This window comes from Pongo abelii, chromosome 12 (assembly GCF_028885655.2).
Source record: "Pongo abelii isolate AG06213 chromosome 12, NHGRI_mPonAbe1-v2.0_pri, whole genome shotgun sequence".
In the NCBI taxonomy this organism is placed as follows: Eukaryota; Metazoa; Chordata; class Mammalia; order Primates; family Hominidae; genus Pongo; species Pongo abelii.
The window spans coordinates 108,961,572-108,981,329 of record NC_071997.2 but is presented as its reverse complement, the minus strand read 5'-3'; the positions used below and the strand labels follow the sequence as shown (position 1 = coordinate 108,981,329).

At 35.7% G+C, this 19,758-nt stretch overlaps 1 protein-coding gene across 6 annotated transcripts in view; it reads right to left on the bottom strand.

Annotated features, from left to right (window-relative positions):
- The window catches only part of ATAD2B (ATPase family AAA domain containing 2B), a 233,208-nt gene that overhangs the window by 124,315 nt on the left and 89,135 nt on the right, over positions 1-19,758 (bottom strand). For all 6 annotated transcript variants that reach the window (XR_008522477.2, XM_054548330.2, XM_054548331.2 and 3 more), the window contains exons 14-17: positions 19,373-19,532; positions 14,278-14,368; positions 8,691-9,002; positions 5,196-5,331 (exon numbers count right to left, since the gene is read on the bottom strand). Coding sequence is in view for 5 of the 6 variants with exons in the window: in XM_054548330.2 (XP_054404305.1) it covers positions 5,196-5,331; positions 8,691-9,002; positions 14,278-14,368; positions 19,373-19,532 (699 nt within the window). In the remaining variant the exon portion in view is untranslated. The remainder of the gene's footprint in view (positions 1-5,195; positions 5,332-8,690; positions 9,003-14,277; positions 14,369-19,372; positions 19,533-19,758) is intronic.

Sequence of the window (19,758 nt, the reverse complement as noted above, 5' to 3'; positions counted from 1 at the left end):
AGATGAATTTCAAGACTGCAAACAGGATGTGCAAAGGACCAACGGTAAAAAAGAACATGGCTCTTTGGGGTAACTAATACAGTTCACACAGCCAGTTTTGGTTTTGTTTGTTTGTTTTGAAGTACTGGGGACAAGTTGTGGAGGGTACAGTAAAGGTACTAGGGTGGGGAGAGAAAAAGGAAGGTAAGTTAGACTACGAAGGGCTATAAAGGGTTTTGTAAGCCATGTTAGAAGTTTGGAATGTGGCCTGGCGCGGTGGTTCACGCCTGTAATCCCAGCACTTTGGGAGGCCAAGGCAGGCAGATCATGAGGTCAAGAGATCGAGACCATCCTGGCCAACATGGTGAAACCCTGACTCTACTAAAAATACATAAAAAGTTAGCCAGGCGTGGTGGCAGGCACCTGTAATCCCAGCTACTTGGGAGGCTGAGGCAGGAGAATCACTTGAACCTGGGAGGTGGAGGTTGCAGTGAGCTGAGATCGCACCGTTGCACTCCAGCCTGGGCAAAAAGAATGAAACTCCGTCTCAAAAAAAAAAAAAAAAAAAGTTTGGAATGTGTACTGAAGACAATGCGGAAGCATTAAGATACTTTAGAGGAACAAGATAATCATATACATGTTTAGGGAAGATAACTCTATCTCAGCATTGTCAGTATGGGAAAGGGTTTTGAAAGAAGGCAAATGAGAGGAAAGATAATCAGGCATCTGCTATAGTAACCCAGACGTGACATGTGAATGACAGTTCAACAAGAATAGTGTTAGAGAAAGAAGGAATAGCCTGTGATGAGACTTACTTAGTAAGAAAAATCAGAAAGACTTGGTCATTGACTAGACAAAGAAAGAAATAAAAGGAAAGAAGTTGAGAATGATGTCAAATTCTAGCTGAGACAACTGAATGAATGATGGCTCACAGGAGTCACAGGAAGAGAAGGAGCGTATGATACAGTCCAGCTATGCACGGAAAGATCCATGGTACAACAAAAAGGAGATGAGCCACTGGTCAGGGTCTGAAGCTCAAGAGCAATCTAGGCTTGAGAACAAAATGGTAGTCATTAACACAGAGATTTAAAAAAAATGAGAAAATATAAATGAAAATAATGATAGACATCTTTTATCTATTAGATTAATAAGCCAAAAATTAATTGTAATAGCCATTATCAATGAGAGGATGGCAAAATGGATATCCTCACAACTAGTGGAAGAAAAGCACAACTTTTCTGAAATTATATGTGATAGATCTAAATATGCCAAAATGTATGCCCAAAAGTATTCAGTAACTCACTCCACTCTTAGGGACTCCCCAACCTCTTACTATCTTCTACATCTTTTCCCCATAGTACTTATCTTCTAACAGTTTATCTATCTAGCAAGCTATTACATTTATTGTTTTACTGAATGTCTCCTCCATTTAAAAATATAAGTTCAATGAGGGCCAGGATCTTACCCTATTTTGTTCACTGACCTATCCCAACTACCCAGGACAATGTCTGGAACATGATGGGCACTTTTACAAAACATTTGAATGAGTGAATGAATATATGAAAGAACAAATGAACAAGTCAACTAAACAAAAAGATATTATATTCATCTATCTGGTTTGTAAAGATTTTAAAAGACAGTGCTCAGAATTGACAATGGTATAAGAAAAATACCACTCTCATACATTAGTATGAGAAATGTAAACTAGTACAAGCCTTCTGGAAAGCAATTTAACAATCTGTGTCAACATGTTAAATGTATACACTCTTCGACACAGCAATCGCAGTTCTTAAAATTTACCTTATGCTTTGAATCAGATAGTGGTGTAAAGATGTATACTTAGAAACAAGTCTATTGTTTATAAAAGAAGAAACTTGAAAACTTCAAATTTTACCAATAAGGGTCTATAAATTATGGAATATCCAAAGTGTAAGATAATATGCAGCTATCTTAAAACAGTGATATTAAACATACACTGACATGAAATAATATTCCCAACATACTGGATGAAAAAGTAAGTTATATTAACAACTTATAGGAGGATATAATCCAGATAATGTATGGGTCTATACATTATACATGCATAGAGAGGACATGGAAGTGTGGTCACCAAAACTTTAACAAATATTACCTGCAGGTGCTGGGGCTTTAATTTTTACTTTCTTCTTTATGCTCTTCTTTATTACTTGAATTTTCTACAGTGTATATCATCTTTCTAATCAGAAAAAACAAAGCTATTTTCATTTGAAAAACCTCAGAAAATTCTGTTTCTAATCACCCTTATGGTAATATAAAGTAAGAAAGAAAATTTATTTTCCATCATAAAGCTTCTCTACCAGATTGGTAAACCTTAACTATCTTGACTTCTCCTTTATATTAAATGTAAAAAAGAAAAGGTTTCAACACTGTTTCAGGAGACTATTCCTAGAAATTCACCAGCAATACCCAGGCTAGCGTGACTAAAAACCAGCACTAAAGTTATGCTTTCTTCTGGCCGAGCACCTTTTCTACTGCCTTGATCTGTAATGCTAACGTATCTTGCTCAAACAGAAAACTAAACCAACCAAACAAAAAAGACTATATGTTGCCCATACTAAAGGCCTTAATTCTAAAGTGTATGCTTCTTGGAGAGTGTGAAATATATGGCTCAACTTACCTAAAGAAGCAATGCAATTCCCTAGCTACTTATTAAGCTCAGAAATAACTTGGAAAAATATGATCTTAGGAAACAAACAGCACAGAGTCTGGCTCTGCCACCTGCTAGCAACATGATCATGGGCAATTTATTTAACTTCTGTGTGCTTCAGTTTCCTCATCTATAAAATGAAGATACCACAAATGCTATATGATTGTTGAGGGGCCTATATATATCACTGAATATGAAGCACAGATCTTTACATAACAAAAGAGTATCTAATTTGTAAAAAGCACTCAAGATGCAAACTCCCATCCCTTCATAATGAAAAGGACAGCAAATATCACTACTTCTCCTGTGAAACCTTCCCAGACTTCCAGCAGAATTAGTTCTGCTTTCATAGCACTTTCGCCATATTGAAATGTTTGTCACCCCCAACAATGAGACCTTCTCCAAAGTAAGAACTATGTTATATCTTATTCATGCTTATGTTTTCAGCATCTCATACAATGCCTGGCATAGGGTAAATAAAGAAAAATTGGATAAATGGGCAGGTGAATAAAGAAATAAGTGAAAAAATATTATTAAAACATCTAAAAAATGCTTATTCTAGCATATAGCTGTCTCTTTAATCAAAGTCAAATGAATGAACTAGAAAAGCTTATGTAAAGGAAGCTAAAATTAAACCAATTCTTTCAGAAAAGCTAAAACAAAATGAGCCATACCAACGTTTCACATTAAATCAGTGGCAGGAAATGTCCTCAATAAAAAGTCAAACTTAACACTGCACATGATACTTTCTAATATCAAAATCTATTTCTGTATTCCTTTATTGACGACAATTATCTTATAAAATTAAACACATCTTTTGATAGTTTCTTAGTTTCTGCTACTACATAATACAAATCCAAATAACTGTAACTGTCAAACACACATACACACACACACAAACACACACACACACACACACACACAGAGAGAGAGAGAGAGAGAGGGAGGGAGGGAAGAAGAGAGGGAGAGGGAGGGAGGGAGGGAAGAAGAGAGGGAGAGGGAGGGAGGGAGGCAAGAAGAGAGGGAGAGGGAGGGAGGGAGGGAAGAAGAGAGGGAGAGGGAGGGAGGGAGGGAGGCAAGAAGTGGGGGGAGAGAGAGAGAGAGAAAGAGAGAGAGACAGAGAGACACAGACACACAGGCTAGCCAGGTGAAAGGCAAAAAAAAAAAAAAAAATTGGCTTTCTCATAACTATCAATAAAACAAATTTGTAAAATGCTGGAATAGCCTATAAAAAAACTTCCCCAAGAGCATAAAAGAAAGGATCTGGAGAAGAAGAAAAAAACTTACAAAGAGTTTGCTATTAAAGAACATACGAAGAAAAAAAGAGAAGATGAAAGTAATTTAGGCTCATTTTAAAAAATGAAAAACAAGAAAGGGTTATCAATGCAAATAATCAAATCAACATTTCACCAAAATCTACATGGGAAAACTTCAAGTTGGAGACTTAAATTTGTTCAAAATATTAAAAGTACACAACAATCCAGCCTCTTCTAATAGAAGTGCTATTAGATCTACCTGACTGAAGCTTTATGGTCCTTCAACTATGGGGCTAATTATGCAAATGCAAGTAAAGATGCTGTTAGTATTTGAAAACTATTTGGCCTCTTAATTTAAAATTACATTTGCACTAAAAGTGTTTACCTATTATAGTGCACAGCAAAACTTGCTTTAACACAGATAATAAAAGGGTAAATGTAAATTGAAAAATCATAAAATCCAAATTATGAAAGTATAATGTTTCTAGAAAATCAAAAAGTTATTTAATTACTGAACAATTTCTAAATCAAAATCTCTTTAGCAGCCTTAGAGACCTAAATGATCATCTAAAGTTTACTACAAATTAAAGTATTCCAGATCATGGCAAATATTTCATTTCTGCCCATTTTAGTTTAAATAAAAAGCAATAAAGTTAGGGCTCATGAGTTGACTTTCTAAGGGTAAGCTTTCCTCTGCCTCCATGGGGGAAAAAATTCACACCATTACTTTAAAAAAAAGGAAACTTGGCCAGGTGCAGTGGCATACGCCTATAATCCCAGCACTTCGGGAGGCCAAAGCGGGCAGAGCACCTGAGGTTCGAGACCAGCCTGGACAACATAGTGAAACCCCATCTCTACTAAAAATACAAAAATTAGCTGGGCGTGGTAGCACACACCTGTAATCCCAACTACTCAGGAGGCTGAGGCACGAGAATAGCTTAAACTCAGGAGGCAGAGGTTGCAGTGAGCCAAGATCGTGCCACTGCACTCTACCCTGGGTAACAGAGTGAGACTCTGTCTCAAAAAAAAAAAAAAAAAAAAAAAGCAAAGTAGCAGGAAAGGTTCTTCTACTTGGAGAAAAAAACACCTAAATAGTTAACCAACAAACTAATTATTACCACATGAAAAAGAATACATAGTAAAAGTTTTCCAGAATTGTGTCCAAACAACAGAAAAACAATATCCTCACAGTTATATCCATAAGTAAAAATATTCTAATCATACAGTATCAAAAATCACTCTAAATACAAAGAAATTTGATATAAATCACTCACATTGTAAAATGAAGGTAGGGCTTATGTATAGCAGCAGAAGATGACTGTTTCTTTGGTGATCCTGAGTGACAATTGGTCTCAAAAATTGATAAAGCATTTTCATCTTCACTATCCTCTAAAATTAAAGTTTCTATATCTGTTTAAAAAAATCACAATGGTTATGAGGCTTAGAAAGTCATTTAATATTAGTGCCCTACCAAAGCTAAGAAAAATTGGGTTAAAAAATCAAATGACATTAATAAGTTATCTATCAAATAATACAGGCAAACTGACAAACTGCAGCTTTTAAAATACTTATAAGCAAAATTAATATAACACTTTCACCTTTACAGACTATTTACTTAAGTATTATGAGATATAATTTGGAAGAACTCACTGACTGGCTTAAAAAAAAAACAAGTCTGGAAAAGATGTGGCACTCTCATAAAATCCCACCTATTTAACTAAAAATCTTTGAGTTAATTTTGACCAAAACCAGTCCATTTCATATTTGGTTTAATTAGTAGGTTAGCTGAGTCAAGGCCAGTTCTTATAAAAGCAACAAGGAACAAATTGACCCTTATTTTTTAAAGAGGATACACCTTTTCAAAGAAATCTTAGTGTAGTTAAGATGGAGTCAGAAATTCCGTCAAAGCTAATCTTAAAAATACACTCATTCATACAGCATTATTCTCTCTGTGGGCCTTAGGTTACCACTCAGGGAGCTAACTGGAACTAAAATCTCTACTGAGAATGCAACACTTAAAGGCTTACCTGGACTACCACCTGAAGTATGAACAGCTGTTGCTATACTTCAAAAATGCCTAATTAAAAATGACAATTCATTCAATAAAAAGCAATGCTACATGTGTACGGGATATGAGAGAGAATTAAGATTAAGAGAAATCATATCCTTTCAAAACAAAAAATACACAGATGCATTCTAAAATGAGATGCTAAATTATGTTGGCAGATAGAGATCTCGAGTGGCTTTTAAAAGCTAAATATTTAATTGAGACCATCCTGGCTAACATGGTGAAACTCCGTCTCTACTAAAAATACAAAAAAATTAGCCGGGCATGGTGGCAGGCACCTGTAGTCCCAGCTATTCGGGAGGCTGAGGCAGGAGAATGGTGTGAACCCAGGAGGCGGAGCTTGCAGTGAGCCGAGACTGCGCCACTGCACTCCAGCCTCGGTGACAGAGCCAGACTCCGTCTCAAAACAAAAAAAAAAAAAAAAGCTAAATATTTAGTACAAGTCATATTTTAATCTGGGAAATAACTGAGTATCTTTTGAGTGATAATTTCATACACAAGGAAATATTTATGTAAGAAAAATATTAAAGGTCAAAACAAGCCAGAATAAAATATGACTAAATAGCCAAAAACCAATTATTGATAATCAAATAAAATTTGGTTGCTCTTCTCCACTGGTTCATGGCAACTAGTTCCACCAACTGGAACTAAAGCAAACTTTATATTTACACACAAAAAAGCTATAAGAAAACATAGATAATAATGCTATAAAATGGTAATTCACAAATGGAAATAAAAAGCTATGATAATCTCTCCAAAGGAAAGATGAGGTTTTTATGATTTTCTAAAGGTGACATAAGTTTTTTGGGAAGTTTTGGTACATAATATACATATGAAAAACATTTCCAGTTATGAAATTCAGAAATAAAAAATACACAAATCATGGCATCGTGCCTGGCTCACAGATATTCAGTAAAATATTCACTCCCCTCTGTCTGCCAAATTTAAGAAATCAGGTATTCCATGTGGTATCTTATGTGAGTCTGTCACTAAACAAAGTTTCTGAAAAACATATTTATGACAGAAGAATTCATTGAACAATATTCATAATTTTTACTATATATACTTTTAATGTTAGTATAGTTCTCTGAATAATTTTCTATTTGGTGCAGACTGCATTCCAGACAAGGTGCTAGGAATTGCAGAAATTAAGATAATCAAAAGACATTACTTTCCCTTCAAAGTTTATGAGCTTTATACTCTGATTAGAATGTCAGTCTAATTTTTAAATGTTTTTTCTGTAAATGAGTGATGTTACATTTTATTTATTTATTTATTTTTATTTTTATTTTTTTTAAGAGACAGGGTTTCACCATGTTGGCCAGGCTGGTCTTGAACTCCTGACCTCAGGTGATCCACCCGCCTTGGCCTCCCAAAACGCTGGGATTACACAGGCGTGAGCAACCGCACCCAGCCATGAGTGATGTTTTTAAAGGTAGTTTTCTGTTTTTATCTCAGGTGCAAAGTACAATCTGAGGCTTGATAAAACTCAAGATCCTCTAAAACGAAGTTCTTATTTACTCCCTTACCAATACCTTACACTCCTATGAGCACTGCACACTGCAGAGTGCCCTACCAATAACAACAAAATGATTAGTTTAATCCAAAGAAGCATTATAGCAAGACAGGTAAGAGCAAGGGCTGTCATCAGACTCCCTGGGTTGACGCAGGCCCCAGAACTTATTGAATGACCTTATATTAATTAAATTACCAGGCTGGGAGCGATGACTCACATCTCTAATCCCAGCACTTTGGGAGGTCAAGGCGGGTGGATCACCTGAGGTCAGGAGTTGGAGACCAGCCTGACCAACATGGTGAAACTCCATCTCTACTAAACAAACAAATACAAAAATTAGCTGGGCGTGGTGGCACACGCCTGTAATCCCAGCTACTTGGGAGGCTGAGGCAGGAGAACTGCTTGAACCTGGGAGGCAGAGGTTATAGTGAGCCAAGATCAGGCCACTGCATTCTAACCTAGGTGACAGAGTGAGACTCTGTCTCAAAAAAAATAAATTACCAGCCTACATCTCCCACTCCCCTGCTCTATATAATCAGAGTGCTCACCTGCAAGCCTGTTAAGAGGATTAACAGGCCGGGCGTGGTGGCTCACACCTGTAATCCCAGCACTTTGGGAGGCCAAGGTGGGCGGATCACCTGAGGTCAGAAGTTGGAAACCAGCCTGGCCAACATGGTGAAACCCTATCTCTACTAAAAATACAAAAAAATTAGCCGGGCATGGTGGCAGGTGCCTGAAATCCCAGTTACTCAGGAGGCTGAGGCAGGAGAATCGCTGTACCCGGGAGGCGGAGGTTGCAGTAAGCTGAGACTGCGCCATTACACTCCAGCCTGGGCAACAAAAGCGAAACTCCATCTCAAAAAAAAAAAAAAAGGATTAATAAGTGATGATTTAGGGGCTTTAAAGGTTAACCTATTATTATTATTATTACAGTCAACTTTCTAAAGATAGTAATAGCCCTACATTAAGATGATCAGAATGTCCCAAAAGTGAACATTCATTCGTCTTAAAAACATTCACCAGGCAACTACCATATGCCAGGCAATATGCCAGGCCTGGAATATACAGTACTGAATAAACAGATACATTACAAAAGTGACACATAAATAATCTTATGAGGAAACTATATTTATTTATTCCTGTATTTGTTTCATCTTAACAATATAAAAAAGTAGTTTAGAGTACCTTCTTTTTTGTCACTCTGGCTAATTTCAGCATGAGGAAACACTTTTTGCAAGACTGCTAGGATGTTGTTGAAGCTTCTTTCCAGCAGTGGTCTTATGATGGGGGATAGTGCATGCCCTGAAGACATCACAGCACGTTGGGAAGCAGGCACGATATTCTGCATTGCATGGTAAAAATCTTGGGCACTAAGCACTATTGAGGAAACATCCAGCTGCAGTTTATGACTGCTAGCATAGATCTGGGGATAACGCCTCCGCAGTGCAATCAGGGCGGCTTCAGTGCACAGGGCCTTGATATCAGCTCCACAGTAGCCTAATACACAAAAGGAGAAGGATAGCAAAGGTACATTCATTATTCCATGCACCAACTATATTTTGTAAATATACATATCTTTAGCTAAAGTCATAATCAATACTGAATCAATAATTCTGTGCAATTTTACCAGCAAAATGCAAACTAGCCATTTAAAATCACCAAACAAAACTGTTGTATAAAGGGCTGAATACTTACATTAAGATTAAAAATGTTTTGAATATTTTTAATTAACAAAAACATAAGCTAACAATATTAAAACAAAACAAGCAATGTATCTTAAGTATGTCCTTGATATGAGCTTTAAAACAAAAGCCATGTATTATGTGATTAACTGATTACAAGGTACAACTTTTTTTTTTTAAGAGACAGTGTATCAAAAAAATAAATAAGAGACAGGGGTCTCACTCTGTTGCCCAGCCAGGCTGGAGTGCAGTGGCACAATCCGGCTCACTGCAACCTCTACCTCCCAGCCTCAAGTGGTTCTCCCACTTCAGCCTTCTGAGTAGCTAGGACTACAGGCGTGTGCCACCACACTCGCATAATTTTTTTCTTTTCTTTTATTTATTTTTGTAGAGATGAGGTCTCACTATATTGCCTAGGCTGGTCTCAAACTCCTGGGCTCAAGTGATCCACCCACCTCGGCACCCTGAAGTGCTGGGATTACAGGCATGAGCCACTACACCTGGCCTACAACGTACAACTTTCTTTAGAAAAAAGTTTTAAAAGAATAATACTTTCATTTCAGTCCTTCATCAATACTCCCAATCATTAGATTAGTCCTCATGACATTATACTCACTTATAAATGACTTTCTCCAATATTAACTTCCAAACACATATAAAATACTATATAAACAGAAACTTCAAAAACAGAGCTATTCTACTACCAACTCTGAGTGCAACCAACTATTAACATTCAGTTACTCCCATAATTATCATTTAAAATTGTAATTCATCTGATAGTTCCAAATATATTAAAGTAAATAAGAACATTAAAAATATTTCCACTGATTTTCCACATTAATTTTGTTTAGTTTAAAATGACCGATAATCTAAGGGTTATACCAACATGAGGTATTATTTATTACCCATGTTTAATGTATGATACAATCAAACAACAGATCAAGCCCCACTGTTTTTAAGTCATTTCATTCATCTACATACAAAAACACATGCTCTGTTGCATCCTTGTCACAAAAAGGAAGAAAAGCTCAAACTAGCCATATCGTTTTTCCTGTTGGCAATTAAACTTGCATTTGGCCACAATTATCAGTTATGCCAGTAGGGGGAACCATTCCAATAGTTATAGAATATTAGACCCTAACTAAGCTTCAACAAACAATACCAGGTTTATTTTTATTTTATTTTTGGGAGACAGCATATCGCTCTGTTGCCCAGGCTGAAGTGCAGTGGGTGATCATGGCTCACTGCAGCCTTGACTTCCTGGGCTCAAGAAATCCTTCTGCCTCAGCCTGCTGAGTAGCTGAGACTACAGTGTGTGCCACCACATCAGGCTAATTTTTTTTTTTTTTTTTTTTTTGTAGAGATAGGGGTCTCACTTTGTCCGGGCTGGTCTCGAACTCCTAGCCTCAATCCTCCTGCCTCACCCTCCCAAAGTGCTGGTATTATAGGCATGAGCCATCACACCTGGCCTATTTATCTTTTTATACCTCACAATGACCTTATAGAACACTTCAATACTGAACTAAAAATGGTGATTACAAAGAAAAACTTATTCAAAGTTAGGGAAAAACTTAACATGACCTAGAAGAACTTAATTCAGAAGACTATAAGCAGATTGCGCATTAACATTGTTCTATGACAGTGATCTGTCTCACAAATAATTCTTCAGATAACCAAATTTACCACTAGTGTCTCATTTTATTTTCTATTTCTCAAAGAATAAAACCGGAAAAAAATTATCTTTTCCTTTTGCATATATACCCATTTCATTAATTCAATAATGTATAGAACATTAGCTCAAAGTTATAAACAGTTAACAAAGTAATCTAAGGATATGATTATAGAATGTGAATTATGTCTTCCATTTCAGAGGAAATAAGGATTATACTACGTCTTCAAATATAAACAATCACATTTCTATTTCTTCTTTAAAAGGATATACACAGTATGTTCATATAGTATAATGAACATACTATATGGTCCTATTTTAAGTGCAAAAGCCTAAGTTTAAAAAAATTAAAACTCAGAAACTATTAAGGCAAAACAAATAATTAGCCACTAGAAGGCATTTTAGGTAGTAAATGTTTCCCGTAACATTTATGTTTGCCATAACATGTTAATTACATATATAACAGCAATGTATTATTTACTCATTTATTCCAGACAAAGAAATGATTAATAGACCCCATTTAATGAAGTAGATTTTCACATTAAGTATTATAACCAACAAACTTATAAAGGAGGAAATTTTTTTACATTCGCTTATAAGTAAGAATTACCAGTTTATATCTGTGGTTCTCACCTTGATTATCCATCTGAATAAACACTGAAACTGAAACAAAAAAAACAGATTCCCAAGCCCCACAATAAACCCAATGAATCAGAATCTCTGGGGGCTTGAAATCATATGTGCATTTCAAGAAAGCTTTAGAAGTGATTCTGATACACACAAAATTGAGAACTACTGATTTAACATACTTCCTTCTAAAACTTTAAAATTGCATCATAACCATGGCTAAATGGGTTATACTTAGGGTAACCACATGTGCTGGTTAGGCCTCTTGTCCTGTCATAATAGCATATCTTTTCACTCTCAAAGCGTCCTTGTTTAGAAAATAAATAATATGATCATTCTAGTAATACTGAAAATATACTACAGCCTTTTAGGAGTTAAAAGTTAATATTAAAGAAATTATAAACATTCCTTTCATAACCATACTAAATCTACCATTACAATTCTAATACTCTGTGAACACATTTAGATATCAAATAAAGAGCATTCCTGAATACTGCTATTAAGATAGAAATTTTTCTGAAAGACTGAAAATACAGCTACTAAAGAGGTTAGACTAGAAACAAGGTAATAACAAAATTTTATAAAGTTTTAAGTACAGCATCACACATAATGAAGGCCCACAAGATAGACACTTCATTGAGACTCTTCCATTGTTTTAGCCCTCTCATTGAAAATGGAATAGAAAAATATGATTAGAGTTGAATGTTTCATTAATCATAAGTTTCCTACTATTTATGCAAATGTTCCTGGTATCAATGTATGTTGAGTTTTTCACTATGCAAAAATCACACCGAATATGCATGCAAAAACCTCTAAGAACTTGGGAATTTCAAGGTAAAAGTTACCAAATCCACAACCTCTAACAAAAGGTCAGCTATCTTCACAGCTGTTCATCAAGACTACATACTCTATTAGGCATAAATTTCAATGAACTGAACCTATTCATGTTAAAACATGTTTGGCATACATAGACTAGTGAGTTTGTAATGGATTTAAAATTACTATTTCACGCCCGTTTGAAAATCTGAATTTGATTTTTTTTTTTTAATGTGAGCCGGTTTCTCAGATGGAATGAATGTCATAACAAAAAACAGAAGTCATTTAATTATAATGGATTTTTATGTCACTGTCCAGGAAGAAAATGGTATATAAGCAGAGTCTGCACACCACCCCACAGAGGGGAGGAAAAAAAGGTAAGAGAAATTTATGAGTCCTGTAACAAATTATACCATGAAAATTTAAAAACTTAAGAAACTGCCTAAAAGCTAAAAAAATCACTTGGAAAAATGAGAAGTATTGTCTTTGGAAATGCAAAAGGAAACCAAGATTCTAATATTTGGGGTGAAGAATTGCACTAGAGTATATAATATTTCAGATGGTAGACAAGATAATAGAAAGTAATTTAGAATACCTATCTCTTAGGGAATTTCCAAAATGATTTGACAACTTGACTTCTGCTTATTTCAGTTAAGGATCATTCTGTGACAAATTCACAGAAAAATCTACAAAGATTTCCCAGTCTGATCTGAACTCTAGTAAAATATCATCAGAAATAAAAGGGGTCTATTTTCAAAAAGGGAAAAGACTGGATTTTATACCAAATACCACCCTCTCCCATAAAGCAGCACAAGGCTTTGCAAAGGTCAAGCCAAATTTACATGAAATGTGTTTGGCGCATGCTGTCTTATACCAGGCAAAGCTTAAACTGAAGTAGTGCTGGAGAGATTTACGTTTTCTCCTCACCAGAAGATGTCGAGGTCTTTGTGGTTCAAAAGCTGAGGGATGCTGCTTCGGAGATGGAGGTCCCTGTGGATGAAGAGGATAATTTGGATGTAGCTAACTGAATGGACTAATGTTCTATTTAAGTTTTAATTATTTGATGGTGGATCACAATGATTTTTTAAATTAAGTTGATCTTTTTGGCTTTGGTAACTTTAAAGTTTTCCCAAGTAAGTTGTTGTTAGTGGACTTATTTGGGGGATTTCTTCATAATGCTTAAAAAGTTCATGAAGATTGGGTTTTTTTTTTTTAATTTATATTTTTCAGAGTATGAGAGGAAAACAGACAAAAGAGGGGGAAAGAATGAAGGAGAAATACCTATGTGTATATTCAGCTGCCTAACATTGTATTCCTTTTTATTTCAGACCTAATTAGAGTCAAAACCCTGAATTCCATCTCCTATGTGTGATCATCTGTGCAGATAAACACTCTCACCACATCCTAGAAGGACAGTAGTGTTCATTCACTCTGTGGGGAGATCTTCCACTCTGTGAAAAATTTAAAGTTATATTGGAAAGTTTTATATTTGGGGAACTACTACCAAATATCATTAACTATTTTCTTTGAAGACCTCTCCCCCTCAACTTCTTTCTAGACCACAGGAATGAAAATAAGCCCGTTGTGTAATCTGCAAAGTAAAAGTAAAAGGCTGCAGTCCTGCTTTGACATGGACCTTTCTCTCTCAACTTTAAGCTTATTTTTCTTAGTAAAATTTCTAAGAGGGAATGATATTCAAAAGGAGACCCTGTATTAATATTATGGATACCCAGCACTCAATGAAAGGCATGTTATTATTGAGCTTTGTTAACTAAACACCTAATGGCAGTTAAAATGCTAATGTAGAAGTACTCAAACTTTAAGTGAAACAGTTAAAATAACTTTAAAACATAAAGGCAGAGACAATCTATTACACAATCAAAAACATAACTATGCTCATTCACATTCCAAATAAGGGGAAAGGGAGGTTGAGCAAAACAAACAATGACAATCAAAGAATTCAAACAGTAACACTCACCAACACATTTTTCAGCCAATTCACCTAAAAATGCATCTGACAATTTTGGATTCCAGTCCCTGGTATGGATCTGTAAGATGTGTTTTCTTGCCTAAGATGAAAAGCACAGATACATAAAATCTTGCCCAAGAAGAAAAGTACAGATAAAATATTATCAATCCCTCAAATACGTTAGGTGGAACAAATTTTGACTAACAATCTCATTAAAATTTTTATTTTTAAAAAATTTAAACACCTTAGCATCTATCTACATCAACTCTGATTCCAACAATAAATCTGGGAGATATGTAGTAGATATCTTGTCTGTGTTTCACAACCTAAGACATTTAATGTTGCGAGAAGTGAAGAAAATTGACTAGCAGCATATAACAACTAAGTGACTCATCTGGGACTAGAATTCAAAACTATATTTCACTTTTCCACCATACCACTTTTACTATTTGAAAATATATGAACAAAAAACTTTCATGTTATAAAAGTTATAGTCATAATTTTAAACAAACTTTACACTTTACATTTCATAGAATTTGTGGTATTATGATCAACAATGAGCAAAATAACAAGTAACTTAAACTTGAAAAAAGTTTTTAATTTGGAAAGCATTCAAGTTTAACTAAATATCATGCATGCCAGTTGTGGTGGCTCACACCTGCAATCCCAGCACTTTGGGATGCTGAGGTAGGAGGATCGCTTATGTCCAGGAGTTCAAGACTAGCCCGGACAACATAGTGACACCCTGTCTCTACAAAAAAATTGTTTTTTAATTAATTGGGCATGGTGGTGCACGCTTGTGGTCCCAGGTACTCAGGAAGCTGAGGTGGGAGGATCACTTGAGCCTGAGAGGTCGAGGCCTGCAGTGTGCTGTGATTACGCCACTGCACTCCAGCCTGGGTGATAAGAGTGAGATCCTGTCTCAAAGGGAGAAAAAAAAAATCAAGCATATTACTGTCAGTTAGTTGATGCTCTGGCATTTAATACAAGGTATTTCAATAAATATCAATTAAATTTATTGAAAGATCAAAGTGTTATAAACAATTTTACATTGATTTCAGCATTCTCTAGCTTAAATCTGACTGCATATAGCACAATCAAAATTTTAATGTCTTGCTTCCAAAACAAACAGAAATTTATTTTTCTAAAATAGTCTTTTTGTTTTTGAGACTGAGTCTCGCTCTATCACCCAGGCTGGAGTACAGTGGTGTGATCTTACTCACTGCAACCTCAGCCTCCTAGGTTCAAGTGATTCTCGTGCCTCAGCCTCCTGAGTAGCTGGGATTACAGGTACCCACCACTACACCTGGCTAATTTTTGTATTTTTAGTAGAGACGGAGTTTCACCATGTTGGCCAGGCTGGTCTTGAACTCCCAACCCCAAGTGTTCCGCCCACCTCAGCCTCCCAAAGTGCTGGGATTACAGGCGTGAGCCACCGCGCCCAGCCTAAAATAGTTTTCTTAAAAAAACACTAACATATAAGAATCTATAGTCAGCTGATACTATCCACCACCAACAGTAAGATCAGAATTTTGTTTTCACATCTGCATTCGTTGGAGAAAATTACAACACTTTTTAAAAATTGAGTATGCTTGTTCCCTCAAAACTGCTGTCTAAGCTTCTTGAGACATGAAAAAGTAAATTATAACCAAGACGATAACACCTTACTGGCTTGATGAGGAATTTGGGGTCCAACAACAAAACAGAACAACTTCAAAGTCATCAAGATAAACCTTGCTCAAAAAGTTGACAAAATCTGGAATCAATAGCTACAGTTTCAATTCCAAGTTCTAAGTTAGGCATTCAGCTATGAAAGTTAAAGCAATGATATGACACTTATTTTCTTCCAACTTGAAGTATCTGCTTGAACAGATACTAAAAAAAGAAGGTCCAAAATAAATATCAACCTAACAGCATATATATTCTGTAAGATGACATTAAGAATCTATACAAACTTCATTAGCAGCACAGGCACTGTGCTGCTAAGGGTGATTACAAGACCCTTAAAAAATAAAGAACATGTAAAAAAAAAATTATGCTGGAAGATATCCCAAAAAGAGATCCATTCTTATCCTCTCCTTTCCCTCAAAAGAGGTTTAAAGTAATGAAATTAATTATCTAAGGTTAGCAAGTTATCTTCAGGTCCCTAATAATGCTCTTTCCCTATATAACCCAATCAAAGTCACCTTCCTTTTGTCATACTAAAAACAAGACATGGAATGAAGAAAAAAATATTTAAATATAGAAATCAAGAACTGTTCATTATGTATTTTACTCTATATGGCATACCGGAACAGTAAGTCAAAGGGCTTCCTCTAATAGAAAGTACCTTCCTCTACTATTAAACGTCAAAGACAAATTCAAGCCCCTCATTTTTCAGAATCCACAAGTACACATACAAATATATATTACTTATAACAATCGTAAAAATGATGATAAAGGAAAATAAAATAAATTAAAAAGCATTATTGCATATAGAAGGTGTGTACTATTTTATGCAAATAGTTAACAAAATTATTAAAATTTGAAACCAAGATTTACTTTGATTAATCTTTTACTTAATCAAATAGCAAGAGTCATGATATTCTATTGGCCAAACCACAGGACTGAGACACTGACTGGTATCACTTTAAATTAATGACCCAAATGGGTCCTTATTACTACCCTTAATACTTCCCTAGGCCATTCATTATGCCTTTCTCCTAGCAGACTATTTCACAGCACATCTTCACACTCCGCTGATGACCGTGCCTCTCAATTCACTGAGAAAACTGAAGCAATCAGAAAAAAACTTCCACAGACTCCCCACATCCTAATCACCAAAGATGTCCACCCATCAGCATGTGTGCTAACAATATTCTGTCTTCTCTCTGTTGTCACAGATGAACTAGCCAGCTCCTATCTAAAGTCATTCACACCACTTTTACGCTAAATCCTCACTTTTTGCCTGTTGAGGACGTCTCTCAATTTCACATAAAAATTCCCTTTTCTACTAGATATTTCTTCCATCTTGAAAACAATGAAACACATTATCTTGCCCCTGCTTCCTTCAATATCATATCACCTAAATTATTTGCCTCCCTTTGCAGAAAAACTCTTTTTAAAACGTATCTATATTCACTCCCTCCAATTCCTTCCCATTTTCTCTTGAACTAACACACTCCAATTAAGCTTTTGCACCCACTACTAACTGAAACTGTTTTCATCAGATTCACTGACGACCTACATAATGATAAATACAATGACCAATTTTCTGTCCTTAGCTGAATGGACTTAGCAACATGTGACATGGTTAATCACACCCTCCTCATTGATAAATTTTCTTCACTTGGCTACCAGAACACCCCACTCTCTTAGTTTTCCTCTTACCTTACTGACTGCTCTGTAAGAGAGAAGACTTGGTAATCTCATCTAGTCTCTGGACCTTAAAAACTATCTAAAGGAAAAAGGTAAACAGCCAGCATAGGCCTTTCCACAGACCCAGGCTTGAGAAGAATGACTTGGATTTCAGTCTCACAAAACTGTTTCCTCGAAATGTTAGAAAGGGAAAGTTAACGTGGAAAACGATGCAAGATCCATGCTGTGCAATATAGTAAGCCATAAGCCACACAATGCCATTTTATTTAAATTTTAAATTAACTAAGACTAAATAAAATTTAAAATGCAGTTCTTTAGTCACACTAGCCACATTTTAAGTGCTCAATAGCCACATGTGGCTAGTGTCTACCACAATGCACGCTGCTCAAAGAACAATGCCAAAATAGAACATTTCCATCATCACAGAAAATTCTATTAGACCGTGCTGTTCTAAACCTTGTTTACTGTTAAACCCTTGATTTGTGTGAACTGAACCTGGACTGTAAGGGCTGTGATTGGCATATAGACTCTGAGGCCTACTTAGCTAAGATAGTACAGGAGACACTTGGGAAATCAAGGAAATGGCTTTCCTGTGCTGTGTCTCAGAACTAAGCACATTTCCCCATGTACTGAAGAGTATAAAAGCTGTGCTTGGACTGTTATTAGATGTCCCAAACAGAAAAGCTGATGCTTCCCCATGCAGAAGTAGACTGTACCTACTTTAGCCCTATCCGCTACAAATAAACACACCAATATGCACTAATACATTCCTGAAGGCTGCACTTGGGCAATGAAAATAATGCTGTATATGCTATGTTTCCTGTCCTGACAAAGCTATATAAACCTGGTGCCAATTTAAAGCCTGTAAATTGAATTGTCAATCCAAATCTGAGTCAACTACTGGTGATTGTGGAGACTGATGTCAAACTGAGGTATGAACTGCTCTACACAGGGAAGCCATTGCCTTTGTTTCTCTATGGTCTTCCATACAGTCCGAATCACTTAAGACTTTCACATCTAGGTATATAAACCAGGCATTTCACATAGAGGTCCAAAAACAAAGCTATACATATTCACATACAGTACCTCCTTTACATGTATCTCTTCCTCTCAAATTTGAGTTTCTAATGAAAAGCCAGTCAGATTATACTAGTCAAACCAAGAATAATATTAAAAGTTTCAAGCTGAATTGGGAAAAAAAAAACTTTGTCTATCATATAACATTTACATAATCAATGATTAACATTTACATAATCAATGATAAACATTATCCTGTATTATTAATACATTCTTTTAAAAAAAACTTTATACCATAATGAATAAAGTTTGTTGCTTTTAATTAAATATAGCAATTTCTATGAAAATTCGGGTACTGGGTCCTTATTCATAAACCCACTAATACTCTATAAAAACATTATTTTATGAGAATAAAGTTACTTTAGCTAACTAGGGACACATAAACTGCCATACAGGACAATTACTACAATCTGGAGAACTAAAGCGCAAGTAAGCATCTACAGTGACCTATCAAGAGCTTTCCTCTTGCTGCCTAAAAATCACAAACTTTCTTATAATTGTTAATAGAAAAAAACTGTTCCATAATTACATAGGTTTTTAAAGTATTAGCTAAGATATCCTTAAGCACAAAATCTGAACAATGAAAATTCATAAAATATCACCCTCAGAACATATGACTTGTAGTAGAATTACATATAAATGTTAACATATTGAAAACAAAAACTCTTACCTTTTGATCAGGCAGGTTGAAGAGGAATTCTCTGTCAAAACGACCAGGTCTCCTGAGTGCAGGATCTATAGAGTCAAGTCTGTTTGTAGCACCAATAACAACAATTTCACCCCTATTATCTAATCCATCCATAAGAGCAAGGAGGGTTGATACTATAGAGCTGTAAAATAATTTTCAGGCAAAATTTAAAAAAAAAGAATTGTAAACACTGCTGCTTACAATAACTTTTATCAATTTTTTTTTTCTTTTTTGAGATGGAGTGTCACTCCGTTGCCCAGGCTGGAGGGCAGTGGTGCGATCTCGGCTCACTGCAATCTCCACCTCCCAGGTTCAAGCAATTCTCCTGCCTCAGCCTCCCAAGTAGCTGGCACTACAGGCACACGCCA